This window comes from Scyliorhinus torazame, chromosome 14 (genome assembly GCF_047496885.1).
Source record: "Scyliorhinus torazame isolate Kashiwa2021f chromosome 14, sScyTor2.1, whole genome shotgun sequence".
NCBI classification, from domain to species: Eukaryota; Metazoa; Chordata; class Chondrichthyes; order Carcharhiniformes; family Scyliorhinidae; genus Scyliorhinus; species Scyliorhinus torazame.
In genome coordinates this window covers 135867476-135886646 of record NC_092720.1, presented here as the reverse complement: position 1 = coordinate 135886646, position 19171 = coordinate 135867476, and the positions used below count along the sequence as shown (strand labels likewise).

Genomic DNA, 19171 nt, shown 5'->3' with positions numbered 1-19171 from the left:
AGTAGACAAACCCTCCTCGACTATCTCCTTTTCGCAGCTGTGATGCACTCTCTAATTAACAGTGCCTCGCCCCCTCCTCTTTTACCTCCCTCCCTATTCTTAAAACATCTAAACCCCGGAACATCTAACAACCATTCCTGCCCCTGTGAAATCCATGTCTCTGGCCACAACATCGTAGTCCCAAGTACTAATCCATGCTCTTAAGTTCATCTCCCTTATTCCTGACACTCCTTGCATTGAAACAGACACACTTTAACCCATCCTTTAACTGAGGGCAACTTTGGCCTACCAACTGTCTATCCTTCCTCACAGATTCACGGCATACTATTTCTGCCTGTTCAACAGCTACCCTATCCTCTGGTTCCCATCCCCCTGCCAAACTAATTTAAACCCTCCCAAAGAGCTCTAGCAAACATCCTACCCAGGATATTGGCACTCCTCCAGTTTAGGTACAATCTGTCCTTCATGTACAGGTCACACCTTCCCCAGAAGGTGCACCATGACTTCTGGTTGCTTCCCCTCCCCCTTACGAATCCTGTAGACTCGATCCAAGACATCCCTGACACTAGCACCCGGGAGGCAACATACCTTCCGGGAGTCTCGTTCGTGACCACAGAATCTCCTATCCATTCCCCTAACCATTGAGTCTCCTATCACTGTCACTTTTCTATTCTTCCCTTCTGAGCCACAGAGCCAGGCTCGGTGCCAGAGACCTGGCCGCTATGGTCTTCCCCTGTAGGTCGTCGTTCCCAACAGCATCCAAAACGGAATACTTGTTTTGATGGGAAACGGCCACAGGGGATCCTTGCACTGTCTGCCCGTTCCTTTCCCTGACTGTAACCCAGCTACTCTTGTCCTGAACCTTGGGTGTGGCTGCCTCCCTGATAATCCGAAGTTCATCCAGCTCCAGTTCCCTAACACGGTCTCCAAGGAGCTGGAGTTGGGTGCACTTCCCGCAGCTGTAGTCAGTGGGGACACTAATGGTGTCCCTTACCTCCCACATCCTACAGGAGGAGCATGCAACTGCCTATCCTCCATCCCCTCTGATCTGAATTCCCAAAGAGATTTAAAAGGAAAAGAAATACGAGGCCCCAATCCGACCCGCGCTGGATTTATTTACTTACCGCCTGCTCGGCTCCGCCCATCAGCTGCTGTTCCCGCGACTTCCTGCCTGTTTCTTCAGGTAAGAGGTCCTGAGAAATGGTCTCTGAACCTTGGCTGTGGCTACCTCCCTGAAACTCCTCTCTATCATCCCCTCTGCCTCCTGGATGATCTGAAGTTCAAAATGAACTCCCCCCGCACTTTTTGAAATGGACCCTCGCCCTCTCTCCGCTATTCAAAATGAACTCTCGCCTCTTTCCCTGCACTTTCTGAAATTAAGTCTCTCCTTGCTCTCCGTGCTTTTTGAAATACATGGAGTGGAAGAGGTGTCCACCCTGAGAGCCATTTAAAGTGAATTGAGGCAGGGGTGGACAGTTATGGTTGTTGTTTTATTTGAGGGGAGAAGGAGAGGAGCAGGCTTGGAGATGATGAGTGGGTTGTTAGTTTTATTACCTATTGCCGAGGTTTGGCTTTTGTATATGACAAATGCCTTCAATAAAAATATATATATATTTTTTTAATGATAACTAGATTCGAAGGGTTAAATTATAAAGAGACAGAGACTAGGCTTGTTTTCCCTGGAATTTAGAAAGTAAAGGGATAATTTCATTGTAGCTCTAGGAACTTTGGCTCAGAATTGATGAGCTGGAGTCCGAGGTTAGGACACTGCAGCACATCAGGAGGGGGGGGGGGGGGAATTACCTTGACGCTATGTTTCAGGCACTCATGCCCAGTAGGTTAACTACTTCAAATTTGGCCAGAGGTCAGGGACAGAATGGTGTGACTGAGTGAGGCAGGTAGAGGAATCCTGAATTTAGCATTGGTGGAGCCTCAGCTCTTAACAGTGTCCCAACAGGTAACGAACAGGACTTTGAGGGTTATAATTTGCATTGTTCCCCAAACCACGTGCAAATTGGCACAGGGATTTAAAAAATCAGGGAAGTAAACACGTGGCTAAAGGAGTGGTGCGGGAAAGAGGGGTTCCAATTCGTGGGGCATTGTCATCAGTATTGGGACAGAAAGGGGCTGTACCTTTGGGCCAGGCTCCACCTGAAGCGGTCTGGGATCAGCATCCTAGCGGAAAAGCTAAATAGAGTGGTCACAAGGTCTATTAGTAAGTGGAGGTGGGAAGACCGCAGGCAAAGTCAATACAGTTTCAAAAACAAGTCACAGCACAGAGTAAAGAATCAGTCAGGAACCTAACTTCAGGTATGGCAAAAATATAAGTATATTGATTACACAGAAGAGAAATAATAACAGATGAATAAAGCATCAGTGCTGATGGACACGTTAGAGTGTACGGCCTATAAAGTTCCATTATATAAATGCACAGAGTGCAAGGAATAAATTAAATAAGCTGCAGGCACAAATTCAAATTGGACATTATGATATAGTAGTCATTACTGAGACATGGTTTTGGAATGGTCAGGACTGGAAACTTAATATACCAGGTTATAAGGTTTACAGGATGGATAGGGAAAGTTGCCCGGGGGCGGGGGTGTTTCGAGAGAGGATATAATGAGGGGAAAGCATGGAATGGAGACCTTGTGATGCAATTAAAGAATAGTAAAGTATCTAAAACTAATAGGTGTTGTTTATAGATCCTTTAGTCGCAGCACAGAAGTGCTAGATTGTATCAATGCAGAAATTAGGCAAATGTGTCATAAAGTGTTTTTTAATTTTAACATAGATTGGGAGAGGCAGTAAAGCATCTCATAAAGATAGTGAATTTTCGAATGTGATAGGGTTAATTTTCTCCAGCAATATGTCCTAGATGCAAGAAGGGGACAAGCAATATTAGATTTATTAATGAGTAATGAGCCAGATTTAATTAGTAACCTAATTGTGCGTGAACATTTATCAAATAGTGATTATAACATGATAAGAGTTCAATATAATTTTTCAAAATATTAACAGGATAAAACCGTTTCCACTCGTTGGAGGTTCTAGAACTAGGGGGTATAATCTAAAACTTAGGGCCAGACCATTCAGGAAAGACGTTAAGAAGCACTTCTACACACAAAGGATGGTTGAGGTTTGGAACTCTCTTCCACAAATAACAATTGATGTTAGATCAGATGTTAATTTGAGATAGATAAATTTTTGTTAAGCAAAGGTATTAAGGGATATGGGCCAAAGGCAGGTATGTGGGGTTAGGCCTCAGATCAGCCATGATCTCATTCAATGGTGGAGCAGGCTCGAGGGGCTGAATGGCCTACTCCTGTTCCTATGATTGAGATTAAGGGGGAAAAATCAGATAAAGACAAAAAATTATTTGCTGGTTAGGGAGACTAGGAATAGTTCTATAAATTAAACCGGATTTTTTCAGAGTAAAATTTGGAAATGCTTACATAAAAAGAGAGGTTGAAGTTTGGAGATCTGTTCTGCTAGATCAATTCTATTTTTCAAATCTGAGATTAATAGACTTTTGTTAACCAAAGGTATTAGAGATATGAACAAATTGGAAGTCCATGAAGTTATCAGGCAAGAGCTTATTGTTGTTCCAGTGTTCCCTTTTCATAATAGAGCAGATATGATAGTTGGGAATATTTTCCTTCTTACACTGTGCTCAATTGATTTTGAATAAACATGCCATTTGACTTAATAATTGTATGGAGTCCTTTTCATTCTCATTTGGATAATACATTTTCAATTGTGCACCCAGGGTAAACCTTTTCATTCCATTGAAATTCTTCAGCTTCAAGAGCTGTTAGGAATGAGCAATAAACATTGGCCTTGCTACCCCTCCTGAAAATGAAGGAAAGTCTCCTTTGCATAAAGAGTTCCATGTTCAAAAGGCTGATGGGGTTAGAGAAAACAGGCAAGACGCTTTCTTGTACCTGAAAAGGGCAAATTTTTCAGATGAATTTAAAGTAGAATGGATCAAACTCATCCCATTCAGACACAGCCAATTCAGGATAAACTCTGGAAAGTTCCTGAGACTTCCTAACCTAAATCGAGTTCCAAGAGACTGAAAGTCCAACATTATAATCCCAGCTAATTGGCAACTTGCCATCTATAAGATGTACAGTGTTACCTTTACTCTGGAACTTGTCAAGTTTGCTTTGAAAGGACTATAGCAAATCTATAATCCACCTCGCAGGGTCTGAGCATTGTCCTTCTATGCTTCATACTTGATGATCTTAGTAATACTATTTAAAGTCTTCTCTAATTCCATCTCTATTTAATTGTGAAGCTTTAGGAATTGTGACTCAGGTCCTTCTCTTCATTGGTTACCTTTTAATGGGTTGTATGATTTCTTAAGAACATGCCTAAACCTCCTCATATGTGACTACAATTGGTTGTTCACAGTTGATCATACCATGCATCCCAGTGACTGCCTTTCAGCTGTATGGGACTGCACATGTCTAATTCCATTCTTAGCTTTCCAATCGTAACTAGAGAATCACCAATGGCTTTCCCCCCCTCTGATCTCCCAGAAGGATTTATCCTTGGCCTCTTCCTATTTCTCACTTACATGCTGCCCCGTGCATACATCATCTGAACACCTGTCAGTTTCCAAGAAGCTGAGACCCAGTTTTCCTCACCACAATCTCTCTTGATCAGAGATCAACATACCTACTTCTGCCTCTGTAACAGTCCGGCTCCACCCTGCCTCTGCTCTTCTGCTGCTGAAACCCTCATCCACACCGAGTTACCTCTTAGGCTTGATTACTATAAGGCAATCCAAGTTGACTTCGCACTCTACTCTCTAAATCTGTGGTCTCCTTGGAAGATGTTCGATGACCTTGAGGGAATGGGAGAAATTCCTGAGAATCAGCAGGATGGCCCGACGCCGGTGCCAAGAACGGTGCGAACCACTTCGGCGTCAGACCAACCGGAACTTCAGGAAACATCCGCCCCGGAAGGGGCTAGCAGCGGCGTGACACCAATCGCGTCACCTGTCACAGACGCGCGCGCTGTCATTGACGCCGCGCGGCGTCGCAGCACAAAAGACACCACTGCCGGAGACTCGGCAAAATGGCCGCCCGCCATGCACGCCGAGGTTCCAGGAGCGGGACATCGAGGCGCTCCTGGATGCAGTGGAGCAGAGGAGGGAGGCGCTGTACCCCGGACACGGCCGCAGGGTTGCACCTAACCTCAGCTGGTGCTTGTGGAGGTAGGTGACAGGCCGTCAGCGCCGTGGCCGTAACAGCCAGGACCGGCAGCCAGTGCCACAAGACGGTCAATGACCTAGCCAGCCAGGGTGAGTACCCCCCCCCCCCCAGGATGGGGGCACAGCCCTAGACACCGACATGGCTGCACCCACCCATGCAGGCTGCAGTGGCAGGATGGGCTGTGAACCTATGCCATCATAACACAACCGCTGGTCTACAAGTATATGTCCGCCTAACACTGTTGCCCTTTATCTCTGTCACACCCAGCGACGGGGAGGGCAGCCACACCAACAGGCCCCCGTCCTAGTCGACCCAGGACACTGACCCACACAAAGGACACGCTCACCCAGGACACTGACACACAGGACACAACCATCCAGGACACCCACACACAGGGGACGGACGGACAGGAAACACCACCCCAGGGGACCCTGGACTTCGGGTCCGATGAGGACCTCGACATTACGCCACTGCTATCTCCTACACCCTCCACCAACGTAGACACTCACCTCGGATGGGAACTTTAGCAATGAGGCTTCTGGTACACTAACTGGTGCGCACAACACAGCTGCCCGGTATAGCAGGTGGAGGTAGGAGCAGTCGAGGGGCCGAACGGTCGGAGGGCAGCCCGGCCCCAGCAACCATCTGCCGCCCAGATGGGTCCCGGGTTCCTTGAGTTACCACACCCATCCGTAGACCCAATGCAGTCACAGACCCAGGGAAGATCGAAGGGGGTGACAGCCGGCTTGCAGCAGCTGCAGTCGCAGGTGGAGGAGCCCATCTGCGTCCAGGAGCAGGGAGTGGTGCCGGTCATGCGTGCCACTCAGGCCGAAACTGCACGGGTGGCGTCCGCGATGGAGGCAATGGGTGCGATGGTGTCAGACATGGGGAGCAGTATGTAAGGCCTGGGGCTTTCCGTGGAGGCGGCCATAAGCCAGAGCCAGCTGCAGATCCCAGAGGCGCTCAACGCCGTGGCTCAGTCTCAGCAGGCCATCACTGAGGGCATCGGCCCCATTGCCCAGGTGCTGGCCGGCGTCGCCCAGACACAGATGGCCAACTCCCTGAGCTCCATGGTTGCAAACTTGCAGACCCTTGTTGATACCAGGGCGGGCCTCCAGGATTGGCAGCGCCAGGTGCCGGGGGTGCCTCGGGTGCTGGATCCGTTCGCACCCCCGACCCATGGAGAGGCCCGGGGGCCATTGGGCACCCCGAGGGAGGAGGTGGTGCTGGGGCCCGTTCCGGGTCCCCCTGGAGGGAAGGTCCTGGAACACTGCAACACCTCTGACCGCCCCCCCCCCCCCCCCGTCCCAGGTGCATCTGATGGGCAATGGGGACAGGCTGGCAGCTCACCAGCCCAGACGCCACAGCCTGGCCCATCTAGGCCAGGCTGCCCCAGGAAACGGCTGCCAAAGGGGTCCCTAGTCACAGGGCAGGAATCACAGGAGTCCGCCTCCAGTTCTGCTGTGCTGTCTGGGGAACAACCTAGACATAGTCATAGGACACGTAAGGCCAAAAAATTAGACATTGAGTAAATTGGCACGGGTGCAGGGCACAGATTAGTTATAGGGGCGAGGGCACGTTTATCAACTGTGTCATTAAAATCAATTTCACACCTACAGAAGCTGCCTCTGCTCTGTCGGATGCGTGCGGGAGTGGGGTGTGAGGAGAGTGCCAGTGTGTGTGTGAGGGGTGATAGGGCGTCGAGCTCAGGTAAGTGTGCCCCTCCCCCCGGGTTGCCCTTGCCATCCCCCCGGGCAGACAACGGGACCGTGCGCTGCAGTGTCAAGGCCACATGCAGAGACGGTCCAGGTGGATGGTGTTTCTATGGCCATGAGTCAGACATTGTCTAACGATGTAGAGCCCGGAGCTTATCGCAGTTGTCATCACCCTCCACGGCATGCAATAGACAGGATTGGCAGCACCAGGTGCCGGGGTGCCTCTTTCGCACCCCCGACCCATGAAGAGGCCCGGGGGCCATTGGGCACCCCGAGGGAGGAGGTAGTGCTGGGGCCCGTTCCGGGTCCCCCTGAAGGGAAGGTCCTGGAACACTGCAACACCTCTGACCCCCCCTCCCCCCTTCCCAGGTGCATCTGATGGGCAATGGGGACAGGCTGGCAGCTCACCAGCCCAGATGCCAGGGCACCCCCGAGCCACTTCACTCCCATCCACGGCACCCCCATCCCCGGCACCCCCGAGCCACGGCACTCCCATCCCCGGCACCACCGAGCCACGGCACTCCCATCCCCGGCACCCCCGAGCCACGGCACTCCCATCCCCAGCACTCCCATCTCCGGCACCCCAGAGCCACGGCACTCCCATCCCTGGCACCCCCTAGCCACGGCACACCCATCTCCGGCAGCCCCAGCCACGGCACCTCCCATCACCGGAACCCCCCTCCCCGGCGCACACCCCCCTCCCCAGGGCACCCCCCATCCCCGGCACTCTGCATCCACGGCACCTCCCCACCCCCGGTACCGACCCCAACCACCGGTGCGCACCGTCGGCTCTGGGGAGCCCCCCGCCCCGCCCCCGCCATGGCCGTGCCGTCTCATCTCCGTCGGCCGCCCGACGTCGACCCCTAAGCTCCCCGCTTGCCGGCACCAGCCAGCACGACTGGTTAACACCGTTAAAAAGCATGTTTAATTTACGCCGGCGAGACCTGTGGTCACGTTGGCGGGATTTCCGCCCATGCGGGCCGGAGATTTGAAGCAGCCCCGGGGCCCATTGCGTCGCACTGATTTTCGCAATTCACGTCGCTGCAATTTTTCTCCGGCCGGAGAATAAGGCGGCTGGCGTCGGAGCGGCAGGGCCTGATTCACACCGCCCCCGGGGGATTCTCCGACCCGGCGGGGGGTCGGAGAATCCCGCCCCTAGTTTTTGAAATGTTGATTTATGTAAATTTGCAGACTGAGGCAGAAAATCAAGCTAATTTTAAATGGTTGAATCAGAGAAGTTCTGAGCCAGTTGAAATTCAAAGCAGCACTGGTTTAGGCAGGAGTGAAGCCCAAACGAGTGTCATCTGCTCTACTGCTTCCAGTTCTGTAAATTCAACTATTTAGCTGAAAAGTATGGTTATTTACAGACTTGTGCAGTTGGTGCCAGCCCACATGACCTTTAGTGCAAAGTATCATAGCAATTGTTAATCTGTGGCAGACAAGTTTCAGCTTCAGTTCATAGGACGTAAGGGGCTTCTACAAGTAACGGATTGTACTTTGTCCAGAGGAAGGAGGTAAGAGGAGATGAGAATGCAGTTTCCACATCAGCCAAAAGTAAAACACAACCTGTTCCAGTATTATTCCATTATTTTAAATTTATTCAGATACATTATAATTTCAGCAGTCCATTTATCAGCTCCTTCAAAATAGCTGCTATTGAAACATGGTTTTGAGTTAAGTATCGACAGGCTGGCAGAATTGACCCTTTTCCACAATAAATGTTGTACCTTCCTGATCAATGAAGTTGAGAACGTGGACAATTCCCCATTAATTGTCAGTTGCATTAAACGAGATGTCGCAGTCAATCTTGACACAAATCCATGGCAACCCTATTAACTTGGCAGATAGCCAGCACCAGCCTCTTTTCCACAAAGGTTAATAACTTGGGGAGGACTGACTAAAGGAATTTCATTTTTTTAAAAATTTAAAGTCCCCAATTCTCTTTTTTTTTCCAATTAAGGGGCAATTTAGCGTGGCCAATCTACCTACTCTGGACATCTTTGAGTTGTGGGGGGGGGATGAGACCCACGCGGACACGGACTAAAATAATTTAGTGTCTAAAGCTGTAATAATGTTCTTGACCCCTCTTCATCTCGCCTCGATCCATACACTTGCTTGAATGTTTTTACACATTGATTAGTTATGAAAACAATAAGTTGATATAATCACAATGTCAACAGCGAATATACTTTATACAATTAAAACAGATCATATTCTTGTATGTTAATTATATGAACTGGTTAACTGAAATATTTGTGGGTTTAATGACAACCAATACTATCTACTATTGTGCTTTACTATTTCTACTCTTTAATACAGCAGCAAACAACCTCCCTTCTAATGAAAATGGAGTCCATTGGGCGTTAGGTTATCCGTCACCCCTCCCCTCCCCCCATTGCACTCGCAGGATCTTCTTCAAATATTGTCAGAATACATTGGGACAGACATCAAACTGGGCCCTTTTGTTCAACAGCATCATTAACCTCCATTAGCTAAAGGTAGGCATGGTGAAACTGGGAGACAGTAGACTCGCACTACGCTCACGCCACTGATTATAATCCAGTAGCTTGCTCCGAAGGACTGATGCAAGCTATTTGATCCTCAAATTAATTTGGATCAAGTCTGACACACGTTAAGATCTAAACTTAATTCTAAGATCAATGGTAGTGGCACTGTTGAGCTGTTCCCTCTGCCCGCCTCCCTCCTAAACCTGCTCTTATAAACAGACCAAAACAGCACCACAACTGAGCCACAAGAAAGCACTGACCATTCCTTCTCGCCAAACATAGGCGACCACAGTTTGGGCTTTCCTTGTCGCCACACACTGGTCAAGTTAGTGTGCTTCTCACCCATTAAGAGAGCTGAAACTAACATAGGAATGTTCATACCCTTTTAAGAGAAAACAAATCACTCCAATTAAACAGGAAGCCATTAACTACACCCTTTAAGGGAAATCCTCCCATACTGAAACATGTTAACAATCCCAGGTTGACCTCCAATTCTCCGTCCAACTCAGGTTTAACTGACCCGACTCAGTATGAAGAGAGACGGTTTAACACAAGTTCTTGTTATCATGACAGAGGAGACACTCCAACCTGTCTGCAATCTTGTCCACTTTTCCTTTTTATTTCTTGATGCTCCAACTCCAACAGGACACCTTTCTGTTGTTGCAGGACTGCTGATGAACAAACTGCTGGATAAAACCCCAGGAGCTTTCAAATGATGTCCTCCAAATACACTTCTAAGTACAACAAAAAACTGTTGCTTAAGAACATGATAAATATGATGTGTTGGTAAAGCATCAAATATCTGGAGGATGATCGGAGCTCACAGATGAGGGATATTTCCTCTCTGTGGGGACCAGAACGTTATGCACCATCTGAGGATCCCAGTGCACTGATGGTAATGATGTGAATTCATGAAACCTGTGCCAATTTGCCAATCATTCAGAACATTGGCAGCGTGAGAATCACCAAATACTTTGCTCTCGAGAAATTGAACTCAAAAATGTCCTGCTTTATAATGAGAGGATCTCAAAATCTTCATCTTCAGAATCAAAGAATCGTTCCAGCCTTTCGGAATCTGTAAAGTCTGAAGACAGACAGGTTCTGGTTACTTTAAAATTCTCGGGTTCGGTTAATGCAATTCACACAACAGCAATGGACTCGAGTTCAACAGAAACATATTGTTACCGGGAGTAAGGCAGTGGACATCGGGGAAGCGAGCAGTTTGAAAATCCATCAGCTCAAACATCAGTAGCGCATCCTTCTCCTGTGAAATCTGCAGAGAGAGATAAGTTCTAAGTGAGACAGACAACATACCAAGCTTTGTCCCAACAGCAGTGAATGTACAACAGGTGGCAGGGCTGATTAAACATATGGGTATTAAATTAGTGTGAACCACAGTGACAGGTGGGATGTTGCAGAATAAATCCCCATGAGGAACATGCACTGACAATTGAGGTCAGTCATTTAAGGTTTTCAAGGATAGCATGGAATTCAATTCCCAAAACAAATGACAAATACCCTGCAAACCATGTAATTAATAATAGAATTTGACTTACAAAAAAATTGAAGCAGGACAAAATATCTGTTGCAGCAATTAGAAACTGTAACCTTAAATAAACTCTATGGAAGAAAAATATTACTGTGTTGATTTGTATAATGATTACTTATAAAACAGCATGCTCTCTGACTTACTGTGCAAACACCATTAGAATTACACCAATAATATTAAAATGGCTCCATCTGTATGGGAAACTGCCACACATTTTCCCCCACAAAACCTTACCTCTACTTCTCAGTTTCAGCTTTAAATTAACACATTGATTCTGTAATATTTCCTCAACAAACATCAATTCAACTCCATGACCAAAGTCTTTGTTTAGTTAATTACTTTGCTGCCTTGTAGGAGCATATCTTCTTCTCATTAGAATCATATATTTACTCCTTCTTGGGACGTGAGCATCGCTGGCAATGGCAACATATATTTCCCATCCCTAATTATCTTTGGGAAGGTGATGAAGTGCCGATTTCCTGAAACGTGGGTGTAGCTACACCCACAATGCTTTTTTTATGTGGTGGTTTGATAAGAGTGGCTTGCTAGACCAATTTAGAGGCAGTTAAGAGTAAACCACATTATATTCAATGTTTCATTACAGGGTGCAACACCATTGCCCCCAAAACAAGATGGCCTCACGTCTCTTGAATAATGTCATGGACAACCTACCATGAAAAAATGTGTATTTCTTCACCTCCCCTCCCATCTTGGGGGTGTTCACAAGCTCTTCACAGGAAATGGTCTGCATTTTTTTTAAGCAAATGTAGACAAACTCAGTATGACCTTGTGATTCAGATATGAGTGCTGCCTGTGGGCCTTGGCTGACAGTTCCAACTTGTTTACGTTTTAAATTCTGCTGTATAATGACATGCTCAGATACTAGAATCTTTACACACAGTTTTACTATTAAAGAAAAGACATGAGGAAACTGCATCTCTTCCTTTCTGATGTGCCTTTTAGGCTTGGTGACCACATGGGCTGCTTTACATGAAACGTTAACTGAACCAACCGAAGGATGGATGTGTGGCTGTGAGGATCCAACTAATTTTAAGAGAACTAATCATACCATTTTCATTCTTTTACACCAGTCGTTAAAATCATCCTCTGTGCTGCAGAAAAATCCCTGCAACCAAAAAGACAAATAAAGCAGTCAAATATAACAGCCAGCCCGAGTGTTCGCAGATAATCATCCATCTCTGGCTTCCAACCAACTGACTGTTGATTGTGAACTGGGGTGGGAGGACGGGGGACTGAGGTGGGAGGGCGGAGGTCTGAGGTGGGAGGGCGGAGGTCTGAGGTGGGAGGGCGGAGGTCTGAGGTGGGAGGGCGGAGGACTGAGGTGGGAGGGCGGAGGACTGAGGTGGGAGGGCGGAGGACTGAGGTGGGAGGGCGGAGGACTGAGGTGGGAGGGCGGAGGACTGAGGTGGGAGGGCGGAGGTCTGAGGTGGGAGGGCGGAGGTCTGAGGTGGGAGGGCGGAGGACTGAGGTGGGAGGGCGGAGGACTGAGGTGGGAGGGCGGAGGACTGAGATGGGAGGGAGGAGGACTGACGGTGGGAGGGCGGAGGACTGAGGTGGGAGGGCGGAGGACTGAGGTGGGAGGGCGGAGGACTGAGGTGGGAGGGCGGAGGACTGAGGTGGGAGGGCGGAGGACTGAGGTGGGAGGGTTCAGGACTGAGGTGGGAGGGCGGAGGACTGAGGTGGGAGGGCGGAGGACTGAGGTGGGAGGGCGGAGGACTGAGGTGGGAGGGTTCAGGACTGAGGTGGGATGGCGGAGGACTGAGGTGGGAGGGTGGAGTACTCAGGAGGGAGGGCAGAGTACTGAGATGGGAGGGCGGAGTACTGAGATGGGAGGGCGGAGTACTGAGGAGGGAGGGTGGAGTACTGAGGAGGGAGGGCAGAGTACTGAGATGGGAGGGCGGAGTACTGAGATGGGAGGGCGGAGTGTAGCCATGTAAAATGGCTGCGTTCCGATTAATCTGGCCAAAACCCAGTTTAAAACGGTTAACCCGAAAGACTGCTGGGAAAAGCAGCCAAGAAGACAGAAGCAGGCAGCTGCAGACAGTTTTGCATATTCGGCCCTGGGAAGGTAGCCCAGATCGATACTCAGGGCTATCAACAGCCCATCAACCCAGGTATTCGCAGTTGCATTCAGGACTGTTTGCAGCCGATCTATTCAGACATCCACAGTTAAATCGGCTATCCCCAGGAACAATTGCAACATATTAGCAATTGAATACCGGGCCAGACCTGTCGGCGCCTGCAGTGGCCGAAACAAAGACAGGTGAACGACCACCCCCCGATCGAGGAATCGCCTCACCATTGGACACATGGACCCCAGAGATTGGGGACAGAATCCAATCACTTGGGACTCAGGGTCAAGGGCCGCCCCGGGAGGCGGGAAGCCCCTGGGCCCTATAAAAGTGAGGGTCCAAGTTCAGATCTCTCTCTCTCTCCTCTTCGCCTGCTCGAGACCTTCGCAAGACCAGCCACCGGCAACTGTAAGTTTAAATCCAACGATCGCTATCCGGTAGAGACACCTAGCCACCGACCTGTAGCAGCCTTTTGAATCCCGCGGGCCAGATTTGATTGGACAAGCCATTCGTTTCCCTGACCTGGTGGGCTCTTCCTAAAGTTAAGTATTGGCCAGTAGTGATAGGTTTATTATATAAATAGTAGTATTAGGGCATTAATATTGCTTGTTGTATATAATAAATGACCGTCGTTTTAATCCTTACAGGTGTGCTGTATTATTAATCATAACCTGAACTTGAACCACGTGGCGTATCATAAAGATACCTGGCGACTCATGAGCAAAGGTGAAGTAAACAGAGCAAATAGACTAAAGCTAGAAAGAGCAACTTAATTGGCGACATCCTGACGGGACCCGACTTATAAGTGGAAAACCACTCCGGGAGAACCCCAACATTTTGAATTAGAATCCAATCGGAAACAAAACAAACAAAAAAAAACCCACAAGTGTTCAAGCGGTTCTGGTTAATAATTCACAATTCGGAAGTGTGTATATGCATGCGTAACTAACAGGGTTATAAGGCAAAACTGATAGACTTTTTGTTGCGTCAAAACTATCGGCAGTTGGTATTTCGGAAATTAGCGCAAGCCGTACCCGCATCTACCACACCACCTTAGCCCCCTGTTCCAAATTCGAATGTAACGAGCAGATAAGAGAGAGCCATGCAGGCAATGCAAGTGATGCAGCGCCTCATGAACCCCGAAGATTTTGCTGTCGCACCAGTCAGCAGCGTAGGAGCGGGACAGTGTCCCATTTGGGAAGTGGAAATCCGCAAAATTCTGCAGGGCAAAGGATGGCCCATGTGGAAGGATATCTGCAATAACGACGACTCAGGTCCTGGAAGTATAGGGCATACTTGGTGGGAGAACCTGAATGAGATCCACAGAAAGAGTTTAGCAAAAGCGCGCAAGCCGATGGCAATTGTGTCCTGTCTGGCACAATTGCGAGGCACAGAGGTCATCAGGACGCTCCGCAAAGAAATAGAAGGCATACATCGGACGAGTAAAATCGATGTATGCGAAGTTGAGAAAGAGAACCTGGAGTTAAAAGGGAAATTAGCAGCAAAGGACGGAGAGGTGGCTGACGCCAAACGGGGTCACCAATCTTGTCTGGCGAACTTGAGTAGTTTCCAGTCACAATATGAAAAGGCTTATCAGGACCTGCAGCGTGCAGTCCTGGTAAAGAAAGAAACAGAAAACCAGGTAGAGACGCTCCAGAAACAATGCAGTGATCTCAAGGCAGCCTTGAGAGCGCTCCACGCCACAACCACGGAACAAAGGCAGAGTACTTTGGACCATGCAAAGTGCCGAAAGCAGATTGCAGACTTGAAAGCACTGCTTTCTGTCCAAAAGGGATTTCAAGAAACGTTTGGGGAAAGTTTAGACCAGGAAGACGGCCCAGAGTGGGAAGAATTGCAAGAGACAGCGCAGAGATATGTTCAGGGAGCATGTGCGCAGGGAAAACCCCAAAGGAGGAAAGCACCCCCACCCCCCACACAACAGATAATACAGGCTCCCATGAACCCTGTAACCACCCACCGCACCGCCACAGCAGACGAGGCGGAAGTCTTATATTCCACCCCCTCACCGTGACCCAATTACGGGACGCGTGTGCCAAAATCACACCGTTCCTCCCCGCTTCAGACCCACACCATTTCTTTGCCACCGTCAAACACCAGGCGACCATGTACGGCCTGGATGAGAAAGAGCAGGTAAAGCTCACGGTCCCCAGCTTAGACCCATCGGTCGCAGCAGCCCTTCCCGACCCACAGAATGTAGGAGGAGGCACCCTTGCAGAAATGCATACCGCGATCCTGGATGTGATCGGGTACAACCAGGGCGACCCCGTAGACAGTCTGAATAAATGCAGACAGAAAAAGTCTGAACACCCCACAGCGTTCGCAGGACGCTTGTGGATTCATTTTGAAGCCGTTTTCGGCAACGTAGATTGCGCCCATTTGTCCCCAGACAATATGGCCAAATGAACCCGCACCCTTATCTCCCATGCCACGGACGCAGGACAGAATGCCTGTAGCAATTATGACCCCTCGGAGGAGGCTCATAATGAGAAGTGGGTGGTCAAGAGATTGTCCCGCGTTTGGGAACAAGCGGCTCACAGTAAATCAGCCACTAGAACACCCGAGGAAAACCAAGCCGCCGCAGACGTGCAGGCAGTAAGAACCACTCTTCACAACCCCGCCTGGGTAAACGAGGGAAAGAACAGCCCCCCAGCCAAACCGCAAGAGTGCTACAATTGCGGACAATTGGGACATTTTGCTAGAGAATGCAATGGCCCTAAAAACCCACAGAGAGCCCATCAGACCGGCACTCTCGATAAGAAAAAGGCAGAGCCCGTAGCGACCGAGAACTGAGGTGTCCACATGATGATTTAAAGGAGACACTTGGTGAAAAGTGTTGTCCTTTCTGATGGAACCTGCAGAATGTTTTACGTTGTCTGTCTGTTTGTTAAATGTTTTATGTTGTCTGTCTGTTTGTTAAATGTTGTTTGTCCTACAGGAGAATGTTCTCACCGCCCCACACCCATTCACCTGAACTTTTAGCTCTTTTCCAATTGGACAAGCCAGACGCTTGTTCAGCGGTACCAACTTGTCCACAGATACCTGGTCACCAGACCAGACGACCATTCAGAGGAACTAGCTTTTCAGCTGATACCTGGTCACCAGACCAGACGCCCGATCGTAGCTACTCTTCTGATTTGATGGTAGAATCAGAACAGTAACCCCACCATGATGACTACATTTTTGTCCGTTCTTTGGTCGCTCAGGCAGTGGAGAAACGGCGTGAGGCCCGCCCTGCCTGGGGACCCCCCCGTTGGTCAAAAACGCTCGGGTAGGACTTCCGGTTGCGGCGATGACCAGCTAAGCCGCACGTTTCGGCAGCTCCAGCTCGAACGGACCTCCGGGCTCTTTTAAGAGCCCCAACAGCGAATTTTTTCAGGACGAAACCCGGTGTGGGGTGAGACAACAAGGAGTCCCCCCCCAACAAAAAAGAAAAATATCGGCGGCGGCGGCCAGATCGCGAAGAATTCTCGAGGACAGGGGCAGAAGGAAAAAGGAGCAAGATGGCAGCGGAGGGAGCCCAGGCGACATGGGGGCCGGACCAAGACGAATTTTTGAGACGGTGTGTGGAGCTGCTTAAGAAGGAGGTGCTGGCCCCGATGTTACAAGCAATTGAGGGGCTTAAGGAGACACAAAAGACCCACGAGATGGAGCTCCGCGTGGTGGAGCAGAAGGTGACGGAGGACGAGATCCTGGGCCTGGCGGTCAAAATGCAGACGCACGAGGCGCTCCACAAAAAGTGCACTGAAAGGATTGAAGTCCTAGAAAACAGATCACGGAGAAAGAACCTTCGGATCCTGGGTCTCCCCGAAGGAGTGGAAGGAGCGGACGGCGGGGCTTACGTGAGCACGATGCTACGCTCGCTAATGGGAGCTGAGGCCCCCTCGGGCCCCTTGGAGTGGAAGGGGCCCATCGGGTCCCTGCGAGGAGACCAAAGGCGGGAGAACCACCTAGGGCGACGATCGTGCGATTTCATCGCTTCAATGACAGAGAGGTGATTCTGAGATGCCAAAAAGGTACGAAGTAGTAGATGGGAGAATGCGGTGGTACGGGTGTACCAGGATTGGAGTGCGGAGATGGCGAGAAGGAGGGCGAGTTTTAATCGAGCCAAGGAGGTGCTACACAAGAAGAAGGTGAAGTTCGGGATGTTGCAGCCGGCGCGACTGTGGGTCACGCACCAGGAGAGGCATCACTACTTCGAAACGGTGGAAGAAGCATGGACCTTCATTAAAAACGAGAAACTGGATCAGAACTGAGGGACTGATGTTGGAGGGGAAACGACAATGCTGATGTATATAGAGATGTAAATTGGGGAGGGGGGGACACTGAGAAATGTGGGCGCCGGTGGGGGGGAAGAAGAGACATAAGCGGGGGATGGGGAATGGGAGTGGGGCGGCAGAGGGAGCTGCGCCACGAGGGGCGGGACGGCTCTAGAGAACACGGGGCTTATTGTTCTTGTTCCCGCGCCAGAAAGATGATGGCGGGAAGATAGGCGCAAGGTAGATGGGAGTTCCCCACACGGGGGGGGTCAAGGAGAGAGCGGGAGAAGCCGGGGTCAGTTGAAGTCAGCTGACTTTCGGAAGCAATATGGGGGGAGTAATCATGCTAGATGGGGATCTAGCGGGGTGGGCGGGGGGATAACTGGGTTGCTGCTGCAGAGATCAAAGAGGAACTGGTAAAAGAAAAGGTGGTCGGGGCGGGAATGCGCCGCCTGGGGAACGGGTGGGTGCGCGGAACCGGGACGTGGGACTGGCCTAGAGAGGGTGATGGCTAGTCGACAGGGATGGGGGGCAGGCAGCCCCCCAGTTCGGCTGATCACGTGGAACGTGAGAGGCCTAAATGGGCCGATTAAAAGGGCCCGAGTGTTCGCGCACTTGAAAGGACTGAGGGCAGACGTGGCCATGCTTCAGGAGACGCACCTGAAGGTGGCGGACCAAGTTAGGTTAAGGAAAGGATGGATGGGACAGGTGTTCCACTCAGGGCTGGATGCAAAGAACAGAGGGGTGGCCATACTGGTGGGGAAACGGGTGTCATTCGAAGCTAGGAACATTGTAGCAGACAGCGGAGGCAGATATGTGATGGTGAGTGGCAGACTGCAGGGAATGGAGGTCGTGTTGGTTAACGTATATGCCCCGAATTGGGATGATGCGGGATTTATGAAGTGGATGCTGGGACGTATCCCGGACCTGGAGGTAGGAAACCTGATAATGGGGGGGGGTCTTCAACACCGTGCTGGACCCAGGGTTAGATAGATCTAGATCTAGGACCGGAAGAAGGCCGGCAGCGGCCAAGGTGCTTAGGGGGTTTATGGACCAAATGGGGGGAGTGGATCCGTGGCGATTTGTTAGGCCGATGGCCAAAGAGTTCTCCTTCTCCCATGTTCACAAGGTGTATTCCCGGATAGATTTCTTTGTTTTGGGAAGGTCACGAGGGTGGAAGGAACTGAGTACGCAGCCATAGCTGTTTCAGTTCATGCCCCACACTGGGTGGACCTGGAACTAGGAGAGGAGAGGGAGCAGCGTTCACTCTGGCGACTGGATGTGGGATTACTGGCGGATGAGGGAGTCTGCGGAAGGGTGCGGGGATGTATCGAAAGGTACCTGGAGGCCAATGACGTCCGGGAGGTCCGAGTGGGAGTAGTATGGGAAGCACTAAAGGCGGTGGTCAGAGGAGAGCTGATCTCCATCAGGGCCCACAAGGGGAAAATAGAGGCCAAGGAAAGGGAAAGCCTACTGGGGGAGATTTTGAGGGTAGACAAGAAATAATCGGAGGTCCCGGATGAAGGACTATACAAGGAGAGGAGACGACTCCAGACGGAGTTCGACCTGTTGACCACAAGGAGGGCGGAGGCACAGTGGAGGAAGGCACAGGGGATGAGATATGAATATGGAGAAAAGGCGAGTCGCCTGTTGGCCCATCAGCTGCGAAAGAGGACAGCGGCGAGGGAGATAGGGGGAATTAGGGATGAAATGGGAGCTACGGTGCGGAGTGCAGGGAAGATAAACGAGGTGTTTAAGACCTTTTACGAGAGACTATATAGGTCCCAACCCCCAGAGGGAAAAGAGGAGAT

The 19171-nt window shown here is 50.1% G+C and overlaps 1 protein-coding gene across 2 annotated transcripts in view; it reads right to left on the bottom strand.

Annotated features, from left to right (window-relative positions):
- Window positions 1–8503: 8503 nt before the first annotated feature.
- Window positions 8504–19171, bottom strand: part of atg4b (autophagy related 4B, cysteine peptidase) — a 151109-nt gene continuing 140441 nt past the window's right edge. For both annotated transcript variants that reach the window (XM_072474933.1, XM_072474934.1), the window contains exons 11-13: window positions 12060–12116; window positions 10627–10714; window positions 8504–10525 (exon numbers count right to left, since the gene is read on the bottom strand). In XM_072474933.1, the coding sequence (XP_072331034.1) occupies window positions 10452–10525; window positions 10627–10714; window positions 12060–12116 (219 nt within the window). In that variant the 3' untranslated portion in view covers window positions 8504–10451. The remainder of the gene's footprint in view (window positions 10526–10626; window positions 10715–12059; window positions 12117–19171) is intronic.